Source organism: Pseudophryne corroboree, chromosome 4 (genome assembly GCF_028390025.1).
Source record: "Pseudophryne corroboree isolate aPseCor3 chromosome 4, aPseCor3.hap2, whole genome shotgun sequence".
Classification (NCBI taxonomy): Eukaryota; Metazoa; Chordata; class Amphibia; order Anura; family Myobatrachidae; genus Pseudophryne; species Pseudophryne corroboree.
Genome location: NC_086447.1, coordinates 580,686,525 through 580,712,919, shown reverse-complemented (window position 1 = coordinate 580,712,919; position 26,395 = coordinate 580,686,525). Strand labels below are relative to the sequence as shown.

Here is a 26,395-nt window from a genome sequence, read left to right as displayed (position 1 = left end):
CACTTCTTCTTACCAAATTGGACCAGATCTCGCTGTGATATTTGGCTCTTGTATTATGACTTGCAATGAGGTAAATGGCTAGGAAGGCTTGTATCAGAGCCAGATTTACACACATATATATGGGGGCTCACGTGGGCACTATACAGTACAAAGGTACAGCAGTATATACTGCTATAAATTTGGTGAGTTTTAATCAGAGATGCGTGGACTGGACAAGGTACCGTCGGTTAATGTGAGAGTGCCTCACCGACCATACTCCAGTATACTCCAGAGTTTTTATTATAAAAATTATTATAATAATACAAAGAACATATTTATAATATCTTTTTTGTATTATTATAATCATGTTTATAGTCTAAATACTGGAGTATGACAGAAGAGGTATTATTTGCCTTCTCTTTACATACCACAGCATAAAAGTTTTTATTTATTAACAGTTTCTTATATAGCGCAGCAAATTCCGTTGCGCTTTACAACTGGACACAATTAGATGACAAAACTGGGTAAAAACAAACAGTCATAGAGGTAGGAGGGCCCTGCTTGCACGCTTAGTATTTCTGTATTTTTTACATGACCACTTAAAATAATGAAATATATAAAAAAAATACCTTTGGGATGGGAGGACCATGTTCATCCAAGAAAGTTGAATTACCTAGAAAGAAAGCAAAAACAGATAAGAAAATATAATTTTCTAACTAGTGATTTGCTATTAATTTTTTTGTAAATATTTCATTTACACCACACATATAAATCTATTTTTTACTAACACAGCTGAAGAGCCGTCATTATAACATATGTTCACTCATGTTGTTTATTAATGAATTAATTTATTTATTCTTTTGTACAGTAAATTTGAAAATAAAATATTTAATAGTTTGCTATTTCTTACAGCACATTTGCACATTTGCTCATTGATCGTAAATAAATCCAAATGTCTCCTGCAAACAAGTTCATTTCATTATTAATTACAAGCTGTAAAAATCTTATTTTGTCCACAGGGAATTTAAAGATCTGGATGAATGACATCATGTCACTTATTCAGTGTTTTATGAGCCCCCTAAACATGCTATCTCTAGGCAACCTCTTACTGTAGTTCTGCTTAATAGTTGTGACAACCCTGGTAACTAGTTGCCATCTGTGGCAAGCTAATAGTCAGTAACAAATCCTCTCGATGAATATGCTGTTTGAAATTAAATATCAGTATGCTACGTAAAATGGCCAAATAATAATCTAAATAAAGCAGATATTTCTATTGAAGTTGTAGTTAAATTCTATCAAGTAAACATTAAGTTTTTATTGAGTATTTAGAGGGTAGGGGTACATAAAAGAAAATGCAAGGGGGAGCGAATAAGGTTGAAGAAGAAGGCAGAGATAATTCCCAAAGTCAACATAACAAAATCAGAAATGGAATATATAAAAGCAGAGAGCAGTTCATATGTTCACGATAGAACCATTTTCAGGCATTAACCAAGAAAGGGAGATTCAAGGTGGTTGAGTCAGAGCAGGATGAGGATGGGTGCCCTATCTCTCTGTAATATATGGAAGCCATTTCATTATGGACGAGATTGCATGAGAAGAATCTGCTATAAAAGTGGTTCACATATCAAAATGGATTGTATTTCAGAAATAATCTTAGACATAGGGGATGGATAGGGGGATTTCCAATTTGATGCTATAGTTAGCACAGACTGCAATATGGACTGCATATCGATCAGATTTGGGGGCAACTGCAATATGATTCGACAAAAGACTGCACTGATTCATTTGATTTGTGACACTTGTATATCTGTGTGCAACAATGTCTATATATAGTAGCACAACAGATCTTGTTATGAAAAAAAGCCACGTCCACTGCATCGTAGCAGCTCATATTCAATCGCCTACAGATATACAAGTGTCCCATTATATAAAATTAATCAGTGCAGCCTTGTGGTTTTCTCACACTGCATTGCAATCAAGAAGTACATTTGAGCAAAAAAGAAGCTTGGCACAAGCCTACTTGCACAGGACCTGGCACGTCAAGAAGGGATGGTTGGCGCGACTGCAGTAATGTACGAGGACACATCTGTACATTTTCTCTATGAATACTGCAACACATGTGGATTACACATGTTACATCTTGAGTTTGATTATTGCTTAAAAAGAGTCTTCATAAAGTGTCACTTCAGCCTGTTACGTATCACACAAAGGTAATGCAGAACATCTGATAATATACCTAAAAGAACTTATATTAAATATAGAAACTGTTCATCTCAGGTACACAGCTTCAAAATAATAAAAAATAGTGTTGTAGGCTCAGAAATACACAATCATAAAATTAAATTGACATCCTGCAAATATTTTGAAAAACTTACAAAATCTAGGAGCCCCATAACGATACAAGTCTCGAACTACTGACAGGCGGTTATAATCACTCAGGTATTAGCAGGGGTTAAAGTGGTCCGGAACGGGGTGGAACTGCGTTCCGGTAAGTTGTAATCGTTCCGCCTCCGTCCCGCCCACCTTTCCCAAGTCGCTATCTACAGCACTACTGTTTGCCAGTGATCTGCCGCGCCATCCTCCCACACACAACGTGTACTGTACTACTGAGTGAGAAATCACAGTCAGGGCTGCTGCTCACGGTAACGGACGCGATTCACTGACCTGGCGCCTGCCCCCCATCATCATCTTACTGGCTGCAGAAGGCCCGACTCCGCCCCATTCTCTCTCTGCTTACTGCTGCTGAGTGCGCTGATAGTATAGCCGTACACAGATAGGATCAGAGCCGGCCATAGGCATAGGCAAACTAGGCAATTGCCTAGGGCATTTGATATGCCTAGGGGCATCAGCAGCTGCTGATGATTAAAATGATATGCGGCATGCCTATATTCTGTATGTAGCATTTCATATGCAGATACAGCCACAGTCTCACACAGTATATAGGCATACTGCATATCAGTTTAATCAGCAGAAGCTGCTTGTGCATCCTAGCCACATAGCAATGCAAATAAGATGAATTTTCATTTTAAAAAAAGGTGCCCAACGTTAGCATTGAGGCAAGATTTGTGAGGACACATCTGTATCCAAGCAGAGGCAGAGGTCACAGTGTTAGTGGAAGTGTGAGTGCTGTGTGCACGTGAGTGGGTTGGTTGTGCAGTAGTGTTCGGAATATGTGTAAGGAGCATTATGTGTGTCATGTAAAAATGCATTAATAATGTGCAACATATGTGTAAAGGGCCACTATGTGTGTCATTATGTGTATAAGGGCATTAATAATGTGCGGCATTTGTGTAACAGGGTACTACTGTATGTGTGTCATTATGTGTATAGGGGCACTAATAATGTGCAGCAAATGTGTAGGGGGCACTATGTGTCTCATTAGGTGTATAAGGGCATTAATAATGTGCACCATATGTGTAAGGTACATTATGTGTAAAAGGGCATTAATAAAGGTTGTCATAATGTGTAAGGCACATTATGTTTATAAGGACATTAATGTGTCTCATGCGTAAGGGGCATTACTGTGTGGAATTGTGTATAAATGCATTACTAATGTGTGGCATTATTTGTATAAGGTGCTCTACTATGTGGCGTTGCATATAGAAAGGGCACTACTGTGTCGTCTAATGTGAATAAAGAGCAATAAGGTGTGGTGTAATGTGAATAAGGAGCAATTCAGTGTGATGTAATGTGAATAAGGGGCTCTACTGTGAGGAGTAACGTTTATAAGGTAAAGTGATACTACTGTGGGATGTAATATGAATTATGGACACTATCGCAAGATAAAATGTGAATAAAGTTGCAGTACTGTGTGGCATAATTGGAATTGGGGTTACTATTGTGTGGCCATGCCCCTTCCCAGCAAGTAGATGGCCCTTTTTGGGCTGTGCGTCAAATGTGCGAACTATTCCTATTTAAAATATAGGGGGTACAAGGACTGCTATGGGTGAGGGGTGATGGTGCTGGGAAAGAAGTGCAAGGTCAGAGGCAGAACCAGCGGTGGTGCTAGGGGGCACCAGCCAAAATCTAGCCTAGGGCATCATATTGGTTAGGGCCGGCTCTGGATAGGATAGCCGTAAGCAGAGAGAAGGGGGCGGTGTTGGGCACTTCGGTAGCCAGTAAGACAGGGGCTGGGGCAAGCGCCAGGTCAATTAGGTCAGTGAATCGCGTCTGTGAGCAACCCTGAGTGACTGACTGCCCACTCAGCCTGATACTGCAGCTGAGCCGCTGTATACTTTAGTTTTACTTTGCACAGGTTGTCAGGGTGAGGCTGTCTTCTGTGTGGGCTACCGCTATGGCTTTGCTGCGGGTATGCCCACCCATGTCACTAGGGTAGTGTCTAGTTTCTCTTCGTAGGTCCATGTCACAAACTATTTGGAATAGTTACCTGTGTCGAGCGAAGCGAGACACCGAGCCCGAAGCATGGCGAGCGAAGCGAGCCAGCGAGAGTACAATGGTGCAGAGATAAAGTTAAATAACCTCAAATAAACGAAGAATGGATAAAAGATTAAGCTGCTATAAGGGCGGAAGTTCTCTCCTGCCCTCTGATGCTGTCACTTCCTCGTCCTGATCATGAAGGGAACATAGACACAACCATGTCACTAGACGTGGTGAGAGGGGCGCCCCAGTAGTCCCTTTCTCGCGTCGGAAAAGAGTGATGTCATCACATCACCTCCTCCTCACGTGTCCTTGTCTCCTGAGGTGAAAAGGGAGGAAATCCACAGCCCTGACTGAGCGATTGCGGACGTTGAAAGAAGGGAGACTGGAAGAGAGATTGGTAAAACAGTTAAACTGAGTAACTTTCTACCTCCTATTTCAGAAAAAAAAAGCACTAATGTGCGTCATAACATGAATAAGGGACACTACTCTGTGGTGTAATGTGAATAAGATCGTGCTACGGTGCGACATAATTTGAATTTGGGATGCTATTGGGCAACCACGCCCCTTTCTTTTTGAGGCCACACCCTTTTTTGCCGCATGGGTCTGCAGCGCGCGCAAGTCCTTTATTTCACGGGGGGGGGGGGGGGGGGGGGGTTGAGTTCCACCACCTCTCTAGAACCACTTTATGCACTGGGTATTAGAATTTAAAATAAATATATATATATATATAGAGAGAGAGAGAGAGAGAGAGGGTGATTTTATTTTTATTTTATTTTTTTAACAAGGTGCCGGGACACGGAGTGTAGCTCTGCTCCCTGACACCCACAGAGCCCCACCCCATGCTCTGATTGACCCACGGGCCAGTCAGTGAAAGACCAGGGATGACCATTGGTTGTGGAAACCATTGATGTTCATCCACTGCATACATGGCAGCCATCGATGATTACTTGTCATATTGCCATTGATGGTAACAATCCATGGCAACCACAACGATGGTCATCTCTACTCCAGACATTCCAGTGGGTATTCCCTCCTCTCTGGCTCTCGAAAAATACATTGCCATGTCTGCTTCTATTTCTAAAATCAACAAGCACCTAACTGAAAATCTCTTTACTAACCAAACACTTGAGATCTTGCGAGAGAGACTGCAGGGTGTGGTATGTAACCACTATTGGTCGACAGTAAGTAGGTCGACATGGTTTCAAGTTCGACTGGAACTGTAGGCTGACATGTATTAAGTTGATATGACAGAAGGTCGACATGAGTTTTTTAACTTTTTTTTTGGTGTTGTTTTCTGTACAGTGCAGGGGGACCCCAATTAGTGCACCGTGTCCCCTTCGGAGACTGTAAGACATGCAGCGCTGCCGATCTTCGGGGACATGCAGCCAGCCAGAGGCGTCACCAGGTGTGGTGACACCCGGTGCGCACCCCTGATGTACTGCCGCGATCGCGGCAAAAAGGGGGCGTGGCCTTACAGCTAGGGGGCGTGGCTTCGAGGGGATACCGGGATCGTCACTCTGAGGGCGTGCCCAGCATCTCCGGAGATGCTGGGCTTCCCCCAGAGACGGTCTCAGTGTGCTGTCGGCTCCTCTGCTATGACAGGAGCCGGGTGCTGTAACGGAATTTCACACTGCAGCACCTGGCTCCTGTCACTGCGGAGGAGCTGACATTTGGTGTCACCCCCTCCAGGTGTCACACCCGGGTGCGGGCCGCACCCCCCGCACCCGCCTTGTGACGCCACTGCAGCCAGCACATATGTTACATACATCCCTGCATGTAAGTTCATATGTGCTAACCAGCTTCCCCCTGCACGAAAAGAGGAAGGCCCTGCTCGCAATCTTACAATCTATAGATATCATTCTGTCTTCACACGCATGTTCTGATGTCACTGCTTATAAATGATATTACTAATTCTGTATTATCTCTTCACTTTTCTCTGTGAAACTCTATATAGAGGGAGTAAAACACTGTTGTTGTAAATATCTGAAGGTACTACAAGTCCCTTAACATTTCTATGATCTGTATAAAATCATGCCGTCTTGTGCCTTTATGTGGCCATAGAACTTCTCTGTGACTTCTAATATCTCTGTAAAGTGAAACATTTATTTATAATGCATTATTAGGCAATGTTAAGAAAACCCCCCCAGTTTTTAATGACTTATCCATATAGCAAAAATACACTTCTATCTGCAAACTTCAAATGTGGAAGACATGGAATTATTTTTTAAGGCTTCTCAATGAAACATTGTGCCAGTTTCGTACAGTAAACATATTTTGTGTTTGTTGTAACTATTGATGATCTAACACAATCTAACTAGGAATTACAAGAGAAAAAGATAAAAGATTTGTTGTGACAGTTCCCATCTCTTAGATATTGGGCACATTTCCTAGTTATGTGAAGAATTTTTGTACTAAAAATAAGAATTTACTCACCGGTAATTCTATTTCTCGTAGTCCGTAGTGGATGCTGGGAACTCCGAAGGAGGCTGGGCACTCTAGAAAGATTTATGACTACCTGGTGTGCACTGGCTCCTCCCACTGTGACCCTCCTCCAAGCCTCAGTTAGGACACTGTGCCCGGACGAGCAGACATAATAAGGAAGGATTTAGAATCCCGGGTAAGACTCTTACCAGCCACACCAATCACACCGTATAACTCGTGATACTATATCCAGTTTGACAGTATGAAAACAACTGAGCCTCTCAACAGATGGCTCAACAATAACCCTTTAGTTAACAATAACTATTTACAAGTATTGCAGACAATCCGCACTTGGGATGGGCGCCCAGCATCCACTACGGACTACGAGAAATAGAATTACCGGTGAGTAAATTCTTATTTTCTCTAACGTCCTAGTGGATGCTGGGAACTCCGTAAGGACCATGGGGATTATACCAAAGCTCCCAAACGGGCGGGAGAGTGCGGATGACTCTGTAGCACCGAATGAGAGAACTCCAGGTCCTCCTCAGCCAGGGTATCAAATTTGTAGAATTTTGCAAATGTGTTTGCCCCTGACCAAGTAGCTGCTCGGCAAAGTTGTAAAGCCGAGACCCCTCGGGCAGCCGCCCAAGATGAGCCCACCTTCCTTGTGGAATGGGCATTTACAGATTTTGGCTGTGGTATGCCTGCCACAGAATGTGCAAGCTGAATTGTACTACAAATCCAGCGAGCAATAGACTGCTTAGAAGCAGGAGCACCCAGCTTGTTGGGTGCATACAGGATAAACAGCGAGTCAGATTTTCTGACTCCAGCCGTCCTGGAAACATATATTTTCAGGGCCCTGACAACGTCTAGCAACTTGGAGTCCTCCAATTCACTAGTAGCCGCTGGCACCACAATAGGCTGGTTCAGGTGAAACGCTGACACCACCTTAGGGAGAAATTGGGGACGAGTCCTCAACTCTGCCCTATCCATATGGAAAATCAGATAAGGGCTTTTACATGATAAAGCCGCCAATTCTGACACTCGCCTGGCTGAAGCCAAGGCTAATAACATGACCACTTTCCACGTGAGATATTTCAGATCCACGGTTTTTAGTGGCTCAAACCAATGTGATTTTAAGAAACTCAACATCACGTTGAGATCCCAAGGTGCCACCGGAGGCACAAACGGGGGCTGAATATGCAGCACTCCTTTTACAAAAGTCTGAACTTCAGGTACTGAAGCTAGTTCTTTTTGAAAGAAAATCGACAGAGCCGAGATCTGTACTTTAATGGAGCCTAGTTTTAGGCCCATATCCACTCCTGCTTGCAGGAAATGCAGAAATCGACCTAGTTGAAATTCCTCTGTTGGGGCCTTATTGGCCTCGCACCATGCAACATATTTTCGCCATATGCGGTGATAATGCGTTGCCGTAACATCTTTCCTGGCCTTAATAAGCGTAGGAATGACTTCTTCCGGAATACCCTTTTCCTTTAGGATCCGGTGTTCAACCGCCATGCCGTCAAACGTAGCCACGGTAAGTCTTGGAACAGACAGGGCCCCTGCTGTAACAGGTCCTGTCTGAGCGGTAGAGGCCACGGGTCCTCTGAGAGCATCTCTTGAAGTTCCGGGTACCACGCTCGTCTTGGCCAATCCGGAACCACGAGAATTGTGTTTACTCCTCGCTTTCTTATTATTCTCAATACCTTTGGAATGAGAGGCAGAGGAGGGAACACATAAACCGACTGGTACACCCACGGTGTCACTAGAGCGTCCACAGCTATCGCCTGAGGGTCCCTTGACCTGGCGCAATATCTTTTTAACTTTTTGTTGAGACGGGACGCCATCATGTCCACCTGTGGTTTTTCCCAACGGTTTACCAGCATCTGGAAGACTTCTGGGTGAAGTCCCCACTCCCCCGGGTGGAGGTCGTGTCTGCTGAGGAAGTCTGCTTCCCAGTTGTCCACTCCCGGAATGAATACTGCTGACAGTGCTAGTACATGATTATCCGCCCATCGGAGAATTTTTGTGGCTTCTGCCATCGCCATCCTGCTTCTTGTGCCGCCCTGTCGATTTACATGGGCGACTGCCGTGATGTTGTCTGACTGGATCAGCACCGGCTGGTGTAGGAGCAGGTCTTTTGCTCGACTTAGGGCATTGTAGATGGCCCTTAGTTCCAGAATATTTATGTGAAGGGAAGTCTCCTGACTCGACCATAGTCCTTGGAAGTTTCTTCCCTGTATGACTGCCCCCCAGCCTCGAAGGCTGGCATCCGTGGTCACCAGGACCCAGTCCTGTATTCCGAACCTGCGGCCCTCTAGAAGATGGGCACTCTGCAGCCACCACAGTAGAGACACCCTGGTTCTTGGAGACAGGGTTATTAAGCGATGCATCTGAAGATGCGATCCGGACCACTGGTCCAACAGGTCCCACTGAAAGATTCTGGCATGGAACCTGCCGAAGGGAATTGCTTCGTAAGAAGCTACCATCTTTCCCAGGACCCGTGTGCAGCGATGCACTGATACCTGTTTTGGTTTCAGGAGGTCTCTGACTAGAGATGACAACTCCCTGGCTTTCTCCTCCGGGAGAAACACTTTCTTCTGGACTGTATCCAGAATCATACCCAGGAACAGTAGCCGTGTCGTCGGAACCAGCTGTGACTTTGGGATATTCAGAATCCAGCCGTGCTGGTGCAGCACCTCCTGAGATAGTGCTACTCCCACCAACAACTGTTCCTTGGACCTCGCTTTTATTAGGAGATCGTCCAAGTACGGGATAATTAAAACTCCCTTTCTTCGAAGGAGTATCATCATTTCCGCCATAACCTTGGTAAATACCCTCGGTGCCGTGGACAGTCCAAACGGCAGCGTCTGGAATTGGTAATGGCAATCCTGTACCACAAATCTGAGGTCCTCCTGGTGAGGATGGTAAATGGGGACATGCAAGTAAGCATCCTTGATGTCCAGGGATACCATGTAATCCCCCTCGTCCAGGCTTGCAATAACCGCCCTGAGCGATTCCATCTTGAACTTGAATTTCTTTATGTACGTGTTCAAGGATTTCAAATTTAGAATGGGTCTCACCGAACCGTCCGGTTTCGGTACCACAAATAGTGTGGAATAATAACCCCGGCCTTGTTGAAGTAGGGGTACCTTGATTATCACCTGCTGGGAATACAGCTTGTGAATTGCCGCTAGCACCGCCTCCCTGTCTAAGGGAGCAATCGGCAAGGCAGATTTTAGGAACCGGTGGGGTGGGGACGCCTCGAATTCCAGCTTGTACCCCTGAGATACTATTTGCAGGATCCAGGGATCCACCTGTGAGCGAACCCACTGATCGCTGAAATTTTTGAGGCGACCCCCCACCGTACCTGGCTCCGCCTGTGGAGCCCCACCGTCATGCGGCGGACTTGGAAGAAGAAGCGGGGGAGGACTTTTGCTCCTGGGAACCTGCTGTTTGTTGCAGCCTTTTTCCCCTACCTCTGCCTCTGGACAGAAAGGACCCGCCTTTTCCACGCCTGTTTTTCTGGGTCCGAAAGGACTGAACCTGATAAAACGGCGCCTTCTTAGGCTGTGAGGGGACATGGGGTAAAAATGCTGACTTCCCAGACGTTGCTGTGGAAACTAGGTCCGAGAGACCATCCCCAAATAATACCTCACCCTTATATGGTAACACTTCCATGTGCTTTTTTGAATCTGCATCTCCTGTCCACTGGCGAGTCCATAAGCCTCTCCTAGCAGAAATGGACAATGCACTTACTTTAGATGCCAGTCGGCAGATTTCCCTTTGTGCATCTCTCATATATAAGACTGAGTCTTTTATATGGTCTATGGTTAACAGGATCGTGTCTCTGTCTAATGTGTCAATATTTTCTGACAGTTTATCTGACCACGCAGCGGCAGCACTGCACATCCAAGCTGACGCAATAGCTGGCCTAAGTATAATGCCTGTGTGTGTATATACAGACTTCAGGATCGCCTCCTGCTTTCTATCAGCAGGTTCCTTGAGGGCGGCCGTATCCGGAGACGGTAGTGCCACCTTTTTAGACAAACGTGTGAGCGCTTTATCCACTCTAGGGGGTGTTTCCCAACGTGACCTATCCTCTGGCGGGAAAGGGAACGCCATTAGTACCTTCTTAGGAATTACCAATTTTTTATCAGGGAAAGCCCACGCTTCTTCACACACTTCATTTAATTCATCTGATGGGGGAAAAAATAAGAATTTACTTACCGATAATTCTATTTCTCGGAGTCCGTAGTGGATGCTGGGGTTCCTGAAAGGACCATGGGGAATAGCGGCTCCGCAGGAGACAGGGCACAAAAAGTAAAGCTTTAGGATCAGGTGGTGTGCACTGGCTCCTCCCCCTATGACCCTCCTCCAAGCCTCAGTTAGGTACTGTGCCCGGACGAGCGTACACAATAAGGAAGGATTTATGAATCCCGGGTAAGACTCATACCAGCCACACCAATCACACTGTACAACCTGTGATCTGAACCCAGTTAACAGTATGATAACAGCGGAGCCTCTGAAAAGATGGCTCACAACAATAATAACCCGATTTTTGTAACTATGTACAAGTAATGCAGATAATCCGCACTTGGGATGGGCGCCCAGCATCCACTACGGACTCCGAGAAATAGAATTATCGGTAAGTAAATTCTTATTTTCTCTATCGTCCTAGTGGATGCTGGGGTTCCTGAAAGGACCATGGGGATTATACCAAAGCTCCCAAACGGGCGGGAGAGTGCGGATGACTCTGCAGCACCGAATGAGAGAACTCCAGGTCCTCCTTAGCCAGGGTATCAAATTTGTAGGATTTTACAAACGTGTTTGCCCCTGACTAAATAGCCGCTCGGCAAAGTTGTAAAGCCGAGACCCCTCGGGCAGCCGCCCAAGATGAGCCCACCTTCCTTGTGGAATGGGCATTTACATATTTTGGCTGTGGCAGGCCTGCCACAGAATGTGCAAGCTGAATTGTATTACACATCCAACTAGCAAAAGTCTGCTTAAAAGCAAGAGCACCCAGTTTGTTGGGTGCATACAGGATAACAGCAAGTCAGTTTTCCTGACTCCAGCCGTCCTGGAACCTATATTTTCAGGGCCCTGACCACATCTAGCAACTTGGAGTCCTCCAAGTCCCTAGTAGGCGCAAGACACCACAATAAGCTGGTTCAGGTGAAACACTGACACCACCTTAGGGAGAGAACTGGGGACGAGTCCGCAGCTCTGCCCTGTGCGAATGGACAAACAGATATGGGCTTTTTTGAGAAAAAAACCACCAATTTGACACTCGCCTGGTCCAGGCCAGGTCCAAGAGCATGTTCACTTTTCATGTGAGATGCTTCAAATCCACAGATTTGACTGGTTTTAAACCAATGTGTTTTGAGGAATCCCAGAACTACGTTGAGATCCCACAGTGCCACTGGAGGCACAAAAGGGGGTTGTATATGCAATACTCCCTTGACAAACTTCTGGACTTCAGGAACTGAAGCCAATTCTTTCTGGAAGAAAAATCGACAGGGCCGAAATTTGAACCTTAATGGACCCCAATTTGAGGCCCATAGACACTCCTGTTTGCAAGAAATGCAGGAATCGACCGAGTTGAAATTTCTTCGTGGGGCCTTCCTGGCCTCACACCACGCAACCTATTTTCGCCACATGTGGTGATAATGTTGTGCGGTCACCTCCTTTCTGGCTTTGACCAGGGTAGGAATGACCTCTTCCTGAATGCCTTTTCCCTTAGGATCCGGCGTTCCACCGCCATGCCGTCAAACGCAGCTGCGGTAAGTCTTGGAACAGACATGGTACTTGCTGAAACAAGTCCCTTCTTAGCGGCAGAGGCCATAAGTCCTCTGTGAGCATCTCTTGAAGTTCCGGGTACCAAGTCCTTCTTGGCCAATCCGGAGCCATGAGTATAGTTCTTACTCCTCTACGTCTTATAATTCTCAGTACCTTAGGTATGAAAAGCAGAGGATGGAACACATACACCGACTGGTACACCCACGGTGTTACCAGAACGTCCACAGCTATTGCCTGAGGGTCTCTTAACCTGGCGCAATACCTGTCCCGTTTTTTGTTCAGACGGGACGCCATCATGTCCACCTTTGGTAATTCCCAACGGTTTACAATTATGTGGAAAACTTCCCCATGAAGTTCCCACTCTGCCGGGTGGAGGTCGTGCCTACTGAGGAAGTCTGCTTCCCAGTTTCCATTCCCGGAATGAAACACTGCTGACAGTGCTATCACATGATTTTCCGCCCAGCGAAAAGTCCTTGCAATTTTTGCCACTGCCCTCCTGCTTCTTGTGCCGCCCTGTCTATTTACGTGGGCGACTGCCGTGATGTTTTATCCCACTGGATCAATACCGGCTGACCTTGAAGCAGAGGTCTTGCTAAGCTTAGAGCATTATAAATTTACCCTTAGCTATATTTATGTGGAGAAAAATCTCCAGACTTGATCACACTCCCTGGAAATTTTTTCCTTGTGTGACTGCTCCCCAGCCTCTCGGGCTGGCCTCCGTGGTCACCAACATCCAAAACTGAATGCCGAATCTGCGGCTCTCTAGAAGATGAGCACTCTGTAACCACCACAGGAGAGACACCCTTGTCCTTGGATATAGGGTTATCCGCTGATGCATCTGAAGATGCGATCCGGACCATTTGTCCAGCAGATCCCACTGAAAAGTTCTTGCATGAAATCTGCCGACTGGAATTGCTTCGAAGGAAGTCACCATTTTTTTACCATGGCCCTTGTGCAATGATGCACTGATTTTAGGAGGTTCCTGACTAGCTCGGATAACTCCCTGGCTTTCTCTTCCGGGAGAAACACCTTTTTCTGGACTGTGTCCAGAATCATCCCTAAGCACAGGAGACTTGTTGTCGGGATCAGCTGCGATTTTGGAATCTTTAGAATCCACCCCTGCTGTTGTAACAGTATCCGAGATAGTGCTACTCCGACCTCCAACTGTTCCCTGGACTTTGCCCTTATCAGGAGATCGTCCAAGTAAGGGATAATTAAGACGCCTTTTCTTCGAAGAAGAACCATCATTTCGGCCATTACCTTGGTAAAGACCCGGGGTGCCGTAGACAATCCAAACGGCAGCGTCTGAAACTGATAGTGACAGTTCTGTACCACGAACCTGAGGTACCCTTAGTGATAAGGGCAAATTTGGGACATGGAGGTAAGCATCCCTGATGTCTCGGGACACCAGATAGTCCCCTTCTTCCCGGTTCGTTATCACTGCTCTGAGTGACTCCATCTTGATTTGAACCTTTGTAAGTGTTCAAATGTTTTTAGATTTAGAATAGGTCTCACCTAGCCTTCTGGCTTCAGTACCACAATATAGTGTGGAATAATACCCCTTTTCTTGTTGTAGGAGGGGTAATTTAATTATCACCTGCTGGGAATACAGCTCGTGAATTTTTTCCCATACTGCCTCCTTGTCGGAGGGAGACCTTGGTAAAGCAGCCTTCAGGAGCCTGCGCAGGGGAAACGTCTCGACATTCCAAACTGTACCCCTGGGATACTACTTGTAGGATCCAGGGGTCCTGTACGGTCTCAGCGTCATGCTGAGAGCTTGTCAGAAGCGGTGGAACGCTTCTGTTCCTGGGAATGGGCTGCCTGCTGCAGTCTTCTTCCCTTTCCTCTATCCCTGGGCAGATATGACTCTTATAGGGACGAAAGGACTGAAGCTGAAAAGACGGTGTCTTTTTCTGCAGAGATGTGACTTAGGGTAAAAACGGTGGATTTTCCAGCAGTTGCCGTGGCCACCAGGTCCGATGGACCGACCCCAAATAACTCCTCTTCCTTTATACGGCAATACACCTTTGTGCCGTTTGGAATCTGCATCACCTGACCACTGTCGTGTCCATAAACATCTTCTGGCAGATATGGACATCGCACTTACTCTTGATGCCAGAGTGCAAATATCCCTCTGTGCATCTCGCATATATAGAAATACATCCTTTAAATGCTCTATAGTCAATAAAATACTGTCCCTGTCAAGGGTATCAATATTTTTAGTCAGGGAATCCGACCAAGCCACCCCAGCTCTGCACATCCAGGCTGAGGCGATCGCTGGTCGCAGTATAACACCAGTATGTGTGTATATACTTTTTATGATATTTTTCCAGCCTCCTGTCAGCTGGCTCCTTGAGGACGGCCCTATCTATAGACGGTACCGCCACTTGTTCTGATAAGCGTGTGAGCGCCTTATCCACCCTAAGGGGTGTTTCCCAACGCGCCCTAACTTCTGGCGGGAAAGGGTATACCGCCCATATTTTCTATCGGGGGGAACCCACGCATCATCACACACTTCATTTAATTTATCTGATTCAGGAAAAACTACGGTAGTTTTTTCACATCCCACATAATACCCTCTTTTGTGGTACTTGTAGTATCAGAAATATGTAACACCTCCTTCATTGCCCTTAACGTGTGGCCCTAATAAGGAATACGTTTGTTTATTCACCGTCGACACTGGATTCAGTGTCCCTGTCTGTGTCTGTGTCGACCGACTAAAGTAAACGGGCGTTTTAAAACCCCTGACGGTGTTTTTGAGACGTCTGGACCGGTACTAATTGTTTGTCGGCCGTCTCATGTCGTCAACCGACCTTGGCGCGTGTTGACATTATCACGTAATTCCCTAAATAAGCCATCCATTCCGGTGTCGACTCCCTAGAGAGTGACATCACCATTACAGGCAATTGCTCCGCCTCCTCACCAACATCGTCCTCATACATGTCGACACACACGTACCGACACACAGCACACACACAGGGAATGCTCTGATAGAGGACAGGACCTACTAGCCCTTTGGAGAGACAGAGGGAGAGTTTGCCAGCACACACCAAAAACGCTATAATTATATAGGGACAACCTTATATAAGTGTTTTCCCTTATAGCATCTTTTTTATATATTTCTAACGCCAAATTAGTGCCCCCCCTCTCTGTTTTAACCCTGTTTCTGTAGTGCAGTGCAGGGGAGAGCCTGGGAGCCTTCCCTCCAGCCTTTCTGTGAGGGAAAATGGCGCTGTGTGCTGAGGAGATAGGCCCCGCCCCTTTTTCGGCGGCCTCGTCTCCCGCTCTTAACGGATTCTGGCAGGGGTTAAATATCTCCATATAGCCCCCGGAGGCTATATGTGAGGTATTTTTAGCCAAAAAAGGTTTTCATTTGCCTCCCAGGGCGCCCCCCTCCCAGCGCCCTGCACCCTCAGTGACTGCCGTGTGAAGTGTGCTGAGAGGAAAATGGCGCACAGCTGCAGTGCTGTGCGCTACCTTAAGAAGACTGAGGAGTCTTCTGCCGCCGATTCTGGACCTCTTCTCGTTTCAGCATCTGCAAGGGGGCCGGCGGCGAGGCTCCGGTGACCATCCAGGCTGTACCTGTGATCGTCCCTCTGGAGCTAATGTCCAGTAGCCAAGAAGCCAATCCATCCTGCACGCAGGTGAGTTCACTTCTTCTCCCCTAAGTCCCTCGTTGCAGTGATCCTGTTGCCAGCAGGACTCACTGTAAAATAAAAAACCTAAGCTAAACTTTTCTAAGCAGCTCTTTAGGAGAGCCACCTAGATTGCACCCTTCTCGGCCGGGCACAAAAATCTAACTGAGGCTTGGAGGAGGGTCATAGGGGGAGGAGCCAGTGCACACCACCTGATCCTAAAGCTTTACTTTTTGTGCCCTGTCTCCTGCGGAGCCGCTATTCCCCATGGTCCTTTCAGGAACCCCAGCATCCACTAGGACGATAGAGAAACTACGGGTAGTTTTTTCTCTCCAAACATAATACCCTTTTTAGTGGTACCTGTAGTTATATCAGAAATGTGTAACACCTCTTTCATTGCCTCAATCATGCAGTGAATGGCCTTAGTGGGCATCAGGTTAGACTCATCGTCGTCGACACTGGTGTCAGTATCAGTGTCGACATCTGGGTCTGCTTGAGGTAGCGGGCGTTTTAGAGCCCCTGACGACCCATGCGACGCCTGGGCAGGCACGAGCTGAGAAGTCGGCTGTCCCACATTTGGCATGTCGTCGATTTTCTTATATAAGGGGTCTATACGTGCACTCATTACTTTCCATAAGCCCATCCACTCAGGTGTCTGCCCCGCAGGGGGTGACATCCCTTCTAAAGGCATCTGCTCCGCCTCCACATCATTATCCTCATCAAACATGTCGACACAGCCGTACCGACACACCGCACACACACAAGGAATGCTCCGAATGAGGACAGGACCCACAAAAGCCCTTTGGGGGGACAGAGTGAGAGTATGCCAGCACACACCAGAGCGCTATATAATGCAGGGACTAACTGAGTTATGTCCCCTATAGCTGCTTTTTATACTATATATATATTGCGCCTAAATTTAGTGCCCCCCCTCTCTGTTTTTACCCTGTTCTGTAGTGTAGACTGTAGAGATGAGCGCCGGAAATTTTTCGGGTTTTGTGTTTTGGTTTTGGGTTCGGTTCCGCGGCCGTGTTTTGGGTTCGACCGCGTTTTGGCAAAACCTCACCAAATTTTTTTTGTCGGATTCGGGTGTGTTTTGGATTCGGGTGTTTTTTTCAAAAAACCCTAAAAAACAGCTTAAATCATAGAATTTGGGGGTCATTTTGATCCCAAAGTATTATTAACCTCAAAAACCATAATTTACACTCATTTTCAGTCTATTCTGAATACCTCACACCTCACAATATTATTTTTAGTCCTAAAATTTGCACCGAGGTCGCTGTGTGAGTAAGATAAGCGACCCTAGTGGCCGACACAAACACCGGGCCCATCTAGGAGTGGCACTGCAGTGTCACGCAGGATGGCCCTTCCAAAAAACCCTCCCCAAACAGCACATGACGCAAAGAAAAAAAGAGGCGCAATGAGGTAGCTGACTGTGTGAGTAAGATAAGCGACCCTAGTGGCCGACACAAACACCGGGCCCATCTAGGAGTGGCACTGCAGTGTCACGCAGGATGGCCCTTCCAAAAAACCCTCCCCAAACAGCACATGACGCAAAGAAAAAAAGAGGCGCAATGAGGTAGCTGACTGTGTGAGTAAGATAAGCGACCCTAGTGGCCGACACAAACACCGGGCCCATCTAGGAGTGGCACTGCAGTGTCACGCAGGATGGCCCTTCCAAAAAACCCTCCCCAAACAGCACATGACGCAAAGAAAAAAAGAGGCGCAATGAGGTAGCTGACTGTGTGAGTAAGATAAGCGACCCTAGTGGCCGACAAAAACACCGGGCCCATCTAGGAGTGGCACTGCAGTGTCACGCAGGATGGCCCTTCCAAAAAACCCTCCCCAAACAGCACATGACGCAAAGAAAAAAAGAGGCGCAATGAGGTAGCTGACTGTGTGAGTAAGATAAGCGACCCTAGTGGCCGACACAAACACCGGGCCCATCTAGGAGTGGCACTGCAGTGTCACGCAGGATGGCCCTTCCAAAAAACCCTCCCCAAACAGCACATGACGCAAAGAAAAAAAGAGGCGCAATGAGGTAGCTGACTGTGTGAGTAAGATAAGCGACCCTAGTGGCCGACACAAACACCGGGCCCATCTAGGAGTGGCACTGCAGTGTCACGCAGGATGGCCCTTCCAAAAAACCCTCCCCAAACAGCACATGACGCAAAGAAAAAAAGAGGCGCAATGAGGTAGCTGACTGTGTGAGTAAGATAAGCGACCCTAGTGGCCGACACAAACACCGGGCCCATCTAGGAGTGGCACTGCAGTGTTACGCAGGATGTCCCTTCCAAAAAACCCTCCCCAAACAGCACATGACGCAAAGAAAAAAAGAGGCGCAATGAGGTAGCTGTGTGAGTAAGATAAGCGACCCTAGTGGCCGACACAAACACCGGGCCCATCTAGGAGTGGCACTGCAGTGTCACGCAGGATGTCCCTTCCAAAAAACCCTCCCCAAACAGCACATGACGCAAAGAAAAATTAAAGAAAAAAGAGGTGCAAGATGGAATTGTCCTTGGGCCCTCCCACCCACCCTTATGTTGTATAAACAGGACATGCACACTTTAACCAACCCATCATTTCAGTGACAGGGTCTGCCACACGACTGTGACTGAAATGACGGGTTGGTTTGGACCCCCACCAAAAAAGAAGCAATTAATCTCTCCTTGCACAAACTGGCTCTACAGAGGCAAGATGTCCACCTCATCATCATCCTCCGATATATCACCGTGTACATCCCCCTCCTCACAGATTATCAATTCGTCCCCACTGGAATCCACCATCTCAGCTCCCTGTGTACTTTGTGGAGGCAATTGCTGCTGGTCAATGTCTCCACGGAGGAATTGATTATAATTCATTTTAATGAACATCATCTTCTCCACATTTTCTGGATGTAACCTCGTACGCCGATTGCTGACAAGGTGAGCGGCGGCACTAAACACTCTTTCGGAGTACACACTTGTGGGAGGGCAACTTAGGTAGAATAAAGCCAGTTTGTGCAAGGGCCTCCAAATTGCCTCTTTTTCCTGCCAGTATAAGTACGGACTGTGTGACGTGCCTACTTGGATGCGGTCACTCATATAATCCTCCACCATTCTTTCAATGGTGAGAGAATCATATGCAGTGACAGTAGACGACATGTCCGTAATCGTTGTCAGGTCCTTCAGTCCGGACCAGATGTCAGCATCAGCAGTCGCTCCAGACTGCCCTGCATCACCGCCAGCGGGTGGGTTCGGAATTCTGAGCCTTTTCCTCGCACCCCCAGTTGCATGAGAATGTGAAGGAGGAGATGTTGACAGGTCGCGTTCCGCTTGACTTGACAATTTTCTCACCAGCAGGTCTTTCAACCCCAGCAGACTTGTGTCTGCCGGAAAGAGAGATCCAAGGTAGGCTTTAAATCTAGGATCGAGCACGGTGGCCAAAATGTAGTGCTCTGATTTCAACAGATTGACCACCCGTGAATCCTTGTTAAGCGAATTAAGGGCTCCATCCACAAGTCCCACATGCCTAGCGGAATCGCTCCGTGTTAGCTCCTCCTTCAATGTCTCCAGCTTCTTCTGCAAAAACCTGATGAGGGGAATGACCTGACTCAGGCTGGCAGTGTCTGAACTGACTTCACGTGTGGCAAGTTCAAAGGGCATCAGAACCTAGCACAACGTTGAAATCATTCTCCACTGTGCTTGAGACAGGTGCATTCCACCTCCTATATCGTGCTCAATTGTATAGGCTTGAATGGCCTTTTGCTGCTCCTCCAACCTCTGAAGCATATAGAGGGTTGAATTCCACCTCGTTACCACTTCTTGCTTCAGATGATGGCAGGGCAGGTTCAGTAGTTTTTGGTGGTGCTCCAGTCTTCTGTACGTGGTGCCTGTACGCCGAAAGTGTCCCGCAATTCTTCTGGCCACCGACAGCATCTCTTGCACGCCCCTGTCGTTTTTTAAAAAATTCTGCACCACCAAATTCAAGGTATGTGCAAAACATGGGACGTGCTGGAATTTGCCCATATTTAATGCACACACAATATTGCTGGCGTTGTCCGATGCCACAAATCCACAGGAGAGTCCAATTGGGGTAAGCCATTCCGCGATGATCTTCCTCAGTTGCCGTAAGAGGTTTTCAGCTGTGTGCGTATTCTGGAAAGCGGTGATACAAAGCGTAGCCTGCCTAGGAAAGAGTTGGCGTTTGCGAGATGCTGCTACTGGTGCCGCCGCTGCTGTTCTTGCGGCGGGAGTCCATACATCTACCCAGTGGGCTGTCACAGTCATATAGTCCTGACCCTGCCCTGCTCCACTTGTCCACATGTCCGTGATTAAGTGGACATTGGGTACAACTGCATTTTTTAGGACACTGGTGAGTCTTTTTCTGACGTCCGTGTACATTCTCGGTATCGCCTGCCTACAGAAGTGGAACCTAGATGGTATTTGGTAACGGGGGCACACTGCCTCAATAAATTGTCTAGTTCCCTGTGAACTAACGGCGGATACCGGACGCACGTCTAACACCAACATAGTTGTCAAGGCCTCAGTTATCCGCTTTGCAGCAGGATGACTGCTGTGATATTTCATCTTCCTCGCAAAGGACTGTTGGACAGTCAATTGCTTACTGGAAGTAGTACAAGTGGGCTTACGACTTCCCCTCTGGGATGACCATCGACTCCCAGCAGCAACAACAGCAGCGCCAGCAGCAGTAGGCGTTACACGCAAGGATGCATCGGAGGAATCCCAGGCAGGAGAGGACTCGTCAGAATTGCCAGTGACATGGCCTGCAGGACTATTGGCATTCCTGGGGAAGGAGGAAATTGACACTGAGGGAGTTGGTGGGGTGGTTTGCGTGAGCTTGGTTACAAGAGGAAGGGATTTACTGGTCAGTGGACTGCTTCCGCTGTCGCCCAAAGTTTTTGAACTTGTCACTGACTTATTATGAATGCGCTGCAGGTGACGTATAAGGGAGGATGTTCCGAGGTGGTTAACGTCCTTACCCCTACTTATTACAGCTTGACAAAGGCAACACACGGCTTGACACCTGTTGTCCGCTTTTCTGTTGAAATACCTCTACACTGAAGAGCTGATTTTTTTGGTATTTTCACCAGGCATGTCAACGGCCATATTCCTCCCACGGACAACAGGTGTCTCCCCGGGTGCCTGACTTAAACAAACCACCTCACCATCAGAATCCTCCTGGTCAATTTCCTCCCCAGCGCCAGCAACACCCATATCCTCCTCATCCTGGTGTACTTCAACATCTTCATCTTCAATCTGACTATCAGGAACTGGACTGCGGGTGCTCCTTCCAGCACTTGCAGGGGGCGTGCAAATAGTGGAAGGCGCATGCTCTTCACGTCCAGTGTTGGGAAGGTCAGGCATCGCAACCGACACAATTGGACTCTCCTTGTGGATTTGGGATTTCAAAGAACGCACAGTTCTTTGCGGTGCTTTTGCCAGCTTGAGTCTTTTCAGTTTTCTAGCGAGAGGCTGAGTGCTTCCATCCTCATGTGAAGCTGAACCACTAGCCATGAACATAGGCCAGGGCCTCAGCCGTTCCTTGCCACTCCGTGTGGTAAATGGCATATTGGCAAGTTTACGCTTCTCCTCCGACAATTTTATTTTAGGTTTTGGAGTCCTTTTTTTACTGATATTTGGTGTTTTGGATTTGACATGCTCTGTACTATGACATTGGGCATCGGCCTTGGCAGACGACGTTGCTGGCATTTCATCGTCTCGGCCATGACTAGTGGCAGCAGCTTCAGCACGAGGTGGAAGTGGATCTTGATCTTTCCCTAATTTTGGAACCTCAACATTTTTGTTCTCCATATTTTAATAGGCACAACTAAAAGGCACCTCAGGTAAACAATGGAGATGGATGGATACTAGTATACAATTATGGATGGACTGCCGAGTGCCGACACAGAGGTAGCTACAGCCGTGGACTATTGTACTGTACTGTGTCTGCTGCTAATATAGACTGGATGATAATGAGATGTAGTATGTATAAAGAAGAAAGAAAAAAAAAAAAACCACGGGTAGGTGGTATACAATTATGGATGGACTGCCGAGTGCCGACACAGAGGTAGCTACAGCCGTGGACTACCGTACTGTACTGTGTCTGCTGCTAATATAGACTGGATGATAATGAGATGTAGTATGTATAAAGAAGAAAGAAAAAAAAAAACACGGGTAGGTGGTATACAATTATGGACGGACTGCCGAGTGCAGACACAGAGGTAGCTACAGCCGTGGACTACCGTACTGTACTGTGTCTGCTGCTAATATAGACTGGATGATAATGAGATGTAGTATGTATAAAGAAGAAAGAAAAAAAAACCACGGGTAGGTGGTATACAATTATGGATGGACTGCCGAGTGCCGACACAGAGGTAGCTACAGCCGTGGACTACCGTACTGTGTCTGCTGCTAATATAGACTGGTTGATAATGAGATGTAGTATGTATAAAGAAGAAAGAAAAAAAAAACCACGGGTAGGTGGTATACAATTATGGACGGACTGCCGAGTGCCGACACAGAGGTAGCTACAGCCGTGGACTACCGTACTGTACTGTGTCTGCTGCTAATATAGACTGGATGATAATGAGATGTAGTATGTATAAAGAAGAAAGAAAAAAAAAACCACGGGTAGGTGGTATACAATTATGGACGGACTGCCGAGTGCCGACACAGAGGTAGCTACAGCCGTGGACTACCGTACTGTGTCTGCTGCTAATATAGACTGGTTGATAATGAGATGTAGTATGTATAAAGAAGAAAGAAAGAAAAAACCACGGGTAGGTGGTATACAATTATGGACGGACTGCCGAGTGCCGACACAGAGGTAGCTACAGCCGTGGACTACCGTACTGTACTGTGTCTGCTGCTAATATAGACTGGATGATAATGAGATGTAGTATGTATAAAGAAGAAAGAAAAAAAAAACCACGGGTAGGTGGTATACAATTATGGATGGACTGCCGAGTGCCGACACAGAGGTAGCTACAGCCGTGAACTACCGTACTGTGTCTGCTGCGACTGGATGATAAATAATGATATAAAAAATATATATATATCACTACTGCAGCCGGACAGGTATATATTATATAATGACGGACCTGCTGGACACTGTCTGTCAGCAGAATGAGTTTTTTATTTTATAGAATAAAAAAACACCACACAAGTCACACAACGTGTGTTTAACTTTTACAGGCAGACATTCACAATACAATATAGTATACTATATACTGGTGGTCAGGTCACTGGTCAGTCACACTGGCAGTGGCACTCCTGCAGAAAAAAAGTGTGCACTGTTTAATTTTTTAATATGTACTCCTGGCTCCTGCTATAACCTAACTGCTCCCCAGTCTCCCCCACAATTAAGCTGTGTGAGCACAGTCAGATATTATACATAGATAATGCAGCAGCACACTGGGCTGAGCACAGATATGGTATGTGACTGAGTCACTGTGTATCGTTTTTTCAGGCAGAGAACGGATTATATTAAATAATATAAAACTGCACTGGTGGTCACTGGTCAGTCACTAGTATAACTAACTAATACTATCAGCAAAATTCTGCACTCTCTGTCTGAGTACTCCTCCTAAGCTCCAGTAAATGAAGTGTCACTGTCTCACTCTGTCACTAGTATAACTAACTAATACTATCAGCAAAATTCTGCACTCTCTGTCTGAGTACTCCTCCTAAGCTCCAGTAAATGAAGTGTCACTGTCTCACTCTCACTCTCCTATCTATTTCTTCTCTAAACGGAGAGGACGCCAGCCACGTCCTCTCACTATCAATCTCAATGCACGTGTAAAATGGCGGCGACGCGCGGCTCCTTATATAGAATCCGAGTCTCGCGATAGAATCCGAGCCTCGCGAGAATCCGACAGCGTCATGATGACGTTCGGGCGCGCTCGGGTTAACCGAGCAAGGCGGGAAGATCCGAGTCGCTCGGATCCGTGTAAAAAAAGCTGAAGTTCGGGCGGGTTCGGATTCCGAGGAACCGAACCCGCTCATCTCTAGTAGACTGCAGGGGAGAGCCAGGGAGCTTCCTTCCAGCGGATCTGTGAAGGAGAAATGGCGCCAGTGTGCTGCAGGAGATAGCTCCGCCCCTTTTCCGCGGACTATTCTCCCGCTTTTTTCCATATTCTGGCAGGGGTATTTTCCACATATATAGCCTCTGGGACTATATATTGTGGAGTTTTTGCCAGCCAAGGTGTTATTATTGCTTCTCAGGGCGCCCCCCCCCAGCGCCCTGCACCCTCAGTGACCGGAGTATGAAGTGTGTATGAGGAGCAATGGCGCACAGCTGCAATGCTGTGCGCTACCTTGGTGAAGACTGATGTCTTCTGCCGCCGTTTTTCCGGACCTCTTCTTGCTTCTGGCTCTGTAAGGGGGACGGCGGCGCGGCTCCGGGACCGAACACCAAGGACTGGGCCTGCGGTCGATCCCTCTGGAGCTAATGGTGTCCAGTAGCCTAAGAAGCCTAATCCGGCTGCAAGCAGGCGAGTTCGCTTCTTCTCCCCTTAGTCCCTCGCTGCAGTGAGCCTGTTGCCAGCAGGTCTCACTGAAAATAAAAAACCTAAACTATACTTTCTTTCTAAGGGCTCAGGAGAGCCCCTAGTGTGCATCCAACCTCGGCCGGGCACGAAATCTAACTGAGGCTTGGAGGAGGGTCATAGTGGGAGGAGCCAGTGCACACCAGGTAGTCATAAATCTTTCTAGAGTGCCCAGCCTCCTTCGGAGCCCGCTATTCCCCATGGTCCTTACGGAGTTCCCAGCATCCACTAGGACGTTAGAGAAAGAGGGGGAATTCAATTAGACCAAGTAATTTATCAGGTGTGAAAAAAGGTGGTAGCCTCTGGTTTTAACCCCTTTGGCTATTTAATTAGAGCCTTTTTTCTTGCCCGGTAAATTACCCTGTTATCGGATGTTAACACACATAGGGGCCGATGTATTAAGTCTGGAGAAGTGAGAAAGCAGTGATAAGTGCAAGGTGATAACGCACCAGCCAATCAGCTCCAATATGTAAATATACAGTTAGGAGATGACTGGCTGGTGCGTTATCACTTTGCACTTATGACTGCTTTATCACTTCTCCAGGATTAATACATCTACCCCAATATCCGGGACAAGTTACCGTACATATGTGTTAACATTGTTAGAGCACTCAATAACAGACTATTTATCAAGAATTTCTGCTGAAACACAAAAAGAAACCTTGTTAAGTGCAGCATGTGGGCTGCCTTCAGAAGCCCCGGTGGATCAATTAGCCCATTAGCCCGTGGTAAAGTACAGCAGCTAACTGAATCCCCCACACAGACACACTATTAATAAATAAATAATAAGTTACAAGAGAAAAAAAAAGTTTTTTTGTGACAGTTCTCATCTGAGATACTGTATAGGACACAGGGGTAGATGTATGAAAGGTCAATATAAGAGAAAGAGATATCAGCACACGTTATGTGCGCTGATGCTGCTGCCCCCCATGTACTACTGCGCTAGTACAGTATGTGCTGCTATCTAAAATATCCACACCAATATGCAGGACTATATATGATCGTTCTGACAGCTGCATTTTTCAATTGCAACAGCTGCAGGTGTCATTGCCCTATCTCCACAGCAGGGACATCGCTGCCCCTGACTGTGGCGGGTGCCTGCTCCGGGCTGCATGTGAGATCTCGCGTGAGTAGCGAGATCTCGCACATGCCCAAAGAAGCCAGGCCGGGCAGGAAGACACAATGCATCAGAACTAGGCTGATGCGTTGCATGCCCTAGCTGGGATCGCGGGAGGGTGGAGTTCTCTACCACACTTTGGCAGACAAGATGTTAATACATCTTGTTGGTATGGTTTCCTGCTTCGCCTCAGTAATGAGGCGAAACAGAAAGTGCTATAGTGGCACGATTTGTGCCGCGATAATACACCCCTCCCCCCTACATTTCCTAGTTATGTGAAGAGCTTTTGCACTTATAATAATAATAATAATAATAATAATAATAATAAATGAATAAATACATAAATAAATAAATGTATATATAATTGCTTATACAGGATTTGATTTTGCTAGCTTATAATGTTGGATATTAGACAAACTTTATAGTTAAAACTATTTGGAGAGAAGTATATACAATATCAGTGCTATAGAGTCTATAGAACATTTTGCACCAGAACAGTAACAAAAAGAAATATAA

The 26,395-nt window shown here is 46.7% G+C and overlaps 1 protein-coding gene across 1 annotated transcript in view; it reads right to left on the bottom strand.

Moving 5' to 3' along the window:
• The window catches only part of UST (uronyl 2-sulfotransferase), a 641,538-nt gene that overhangs the window by 294,706 nt on the left and 320,437 nt on the right, over window positions 1–26,395 (bottom strand). The window contains exon 2 of the mRNA XM_063917505.1: window positions 609–652. Coding sequence (XP_063773575.1) covers window positions 609–652 — 44 coding nt within the window. The remainder of the gene's footprint in view (window positions 1–608; window positions 653–26,395) is intronic.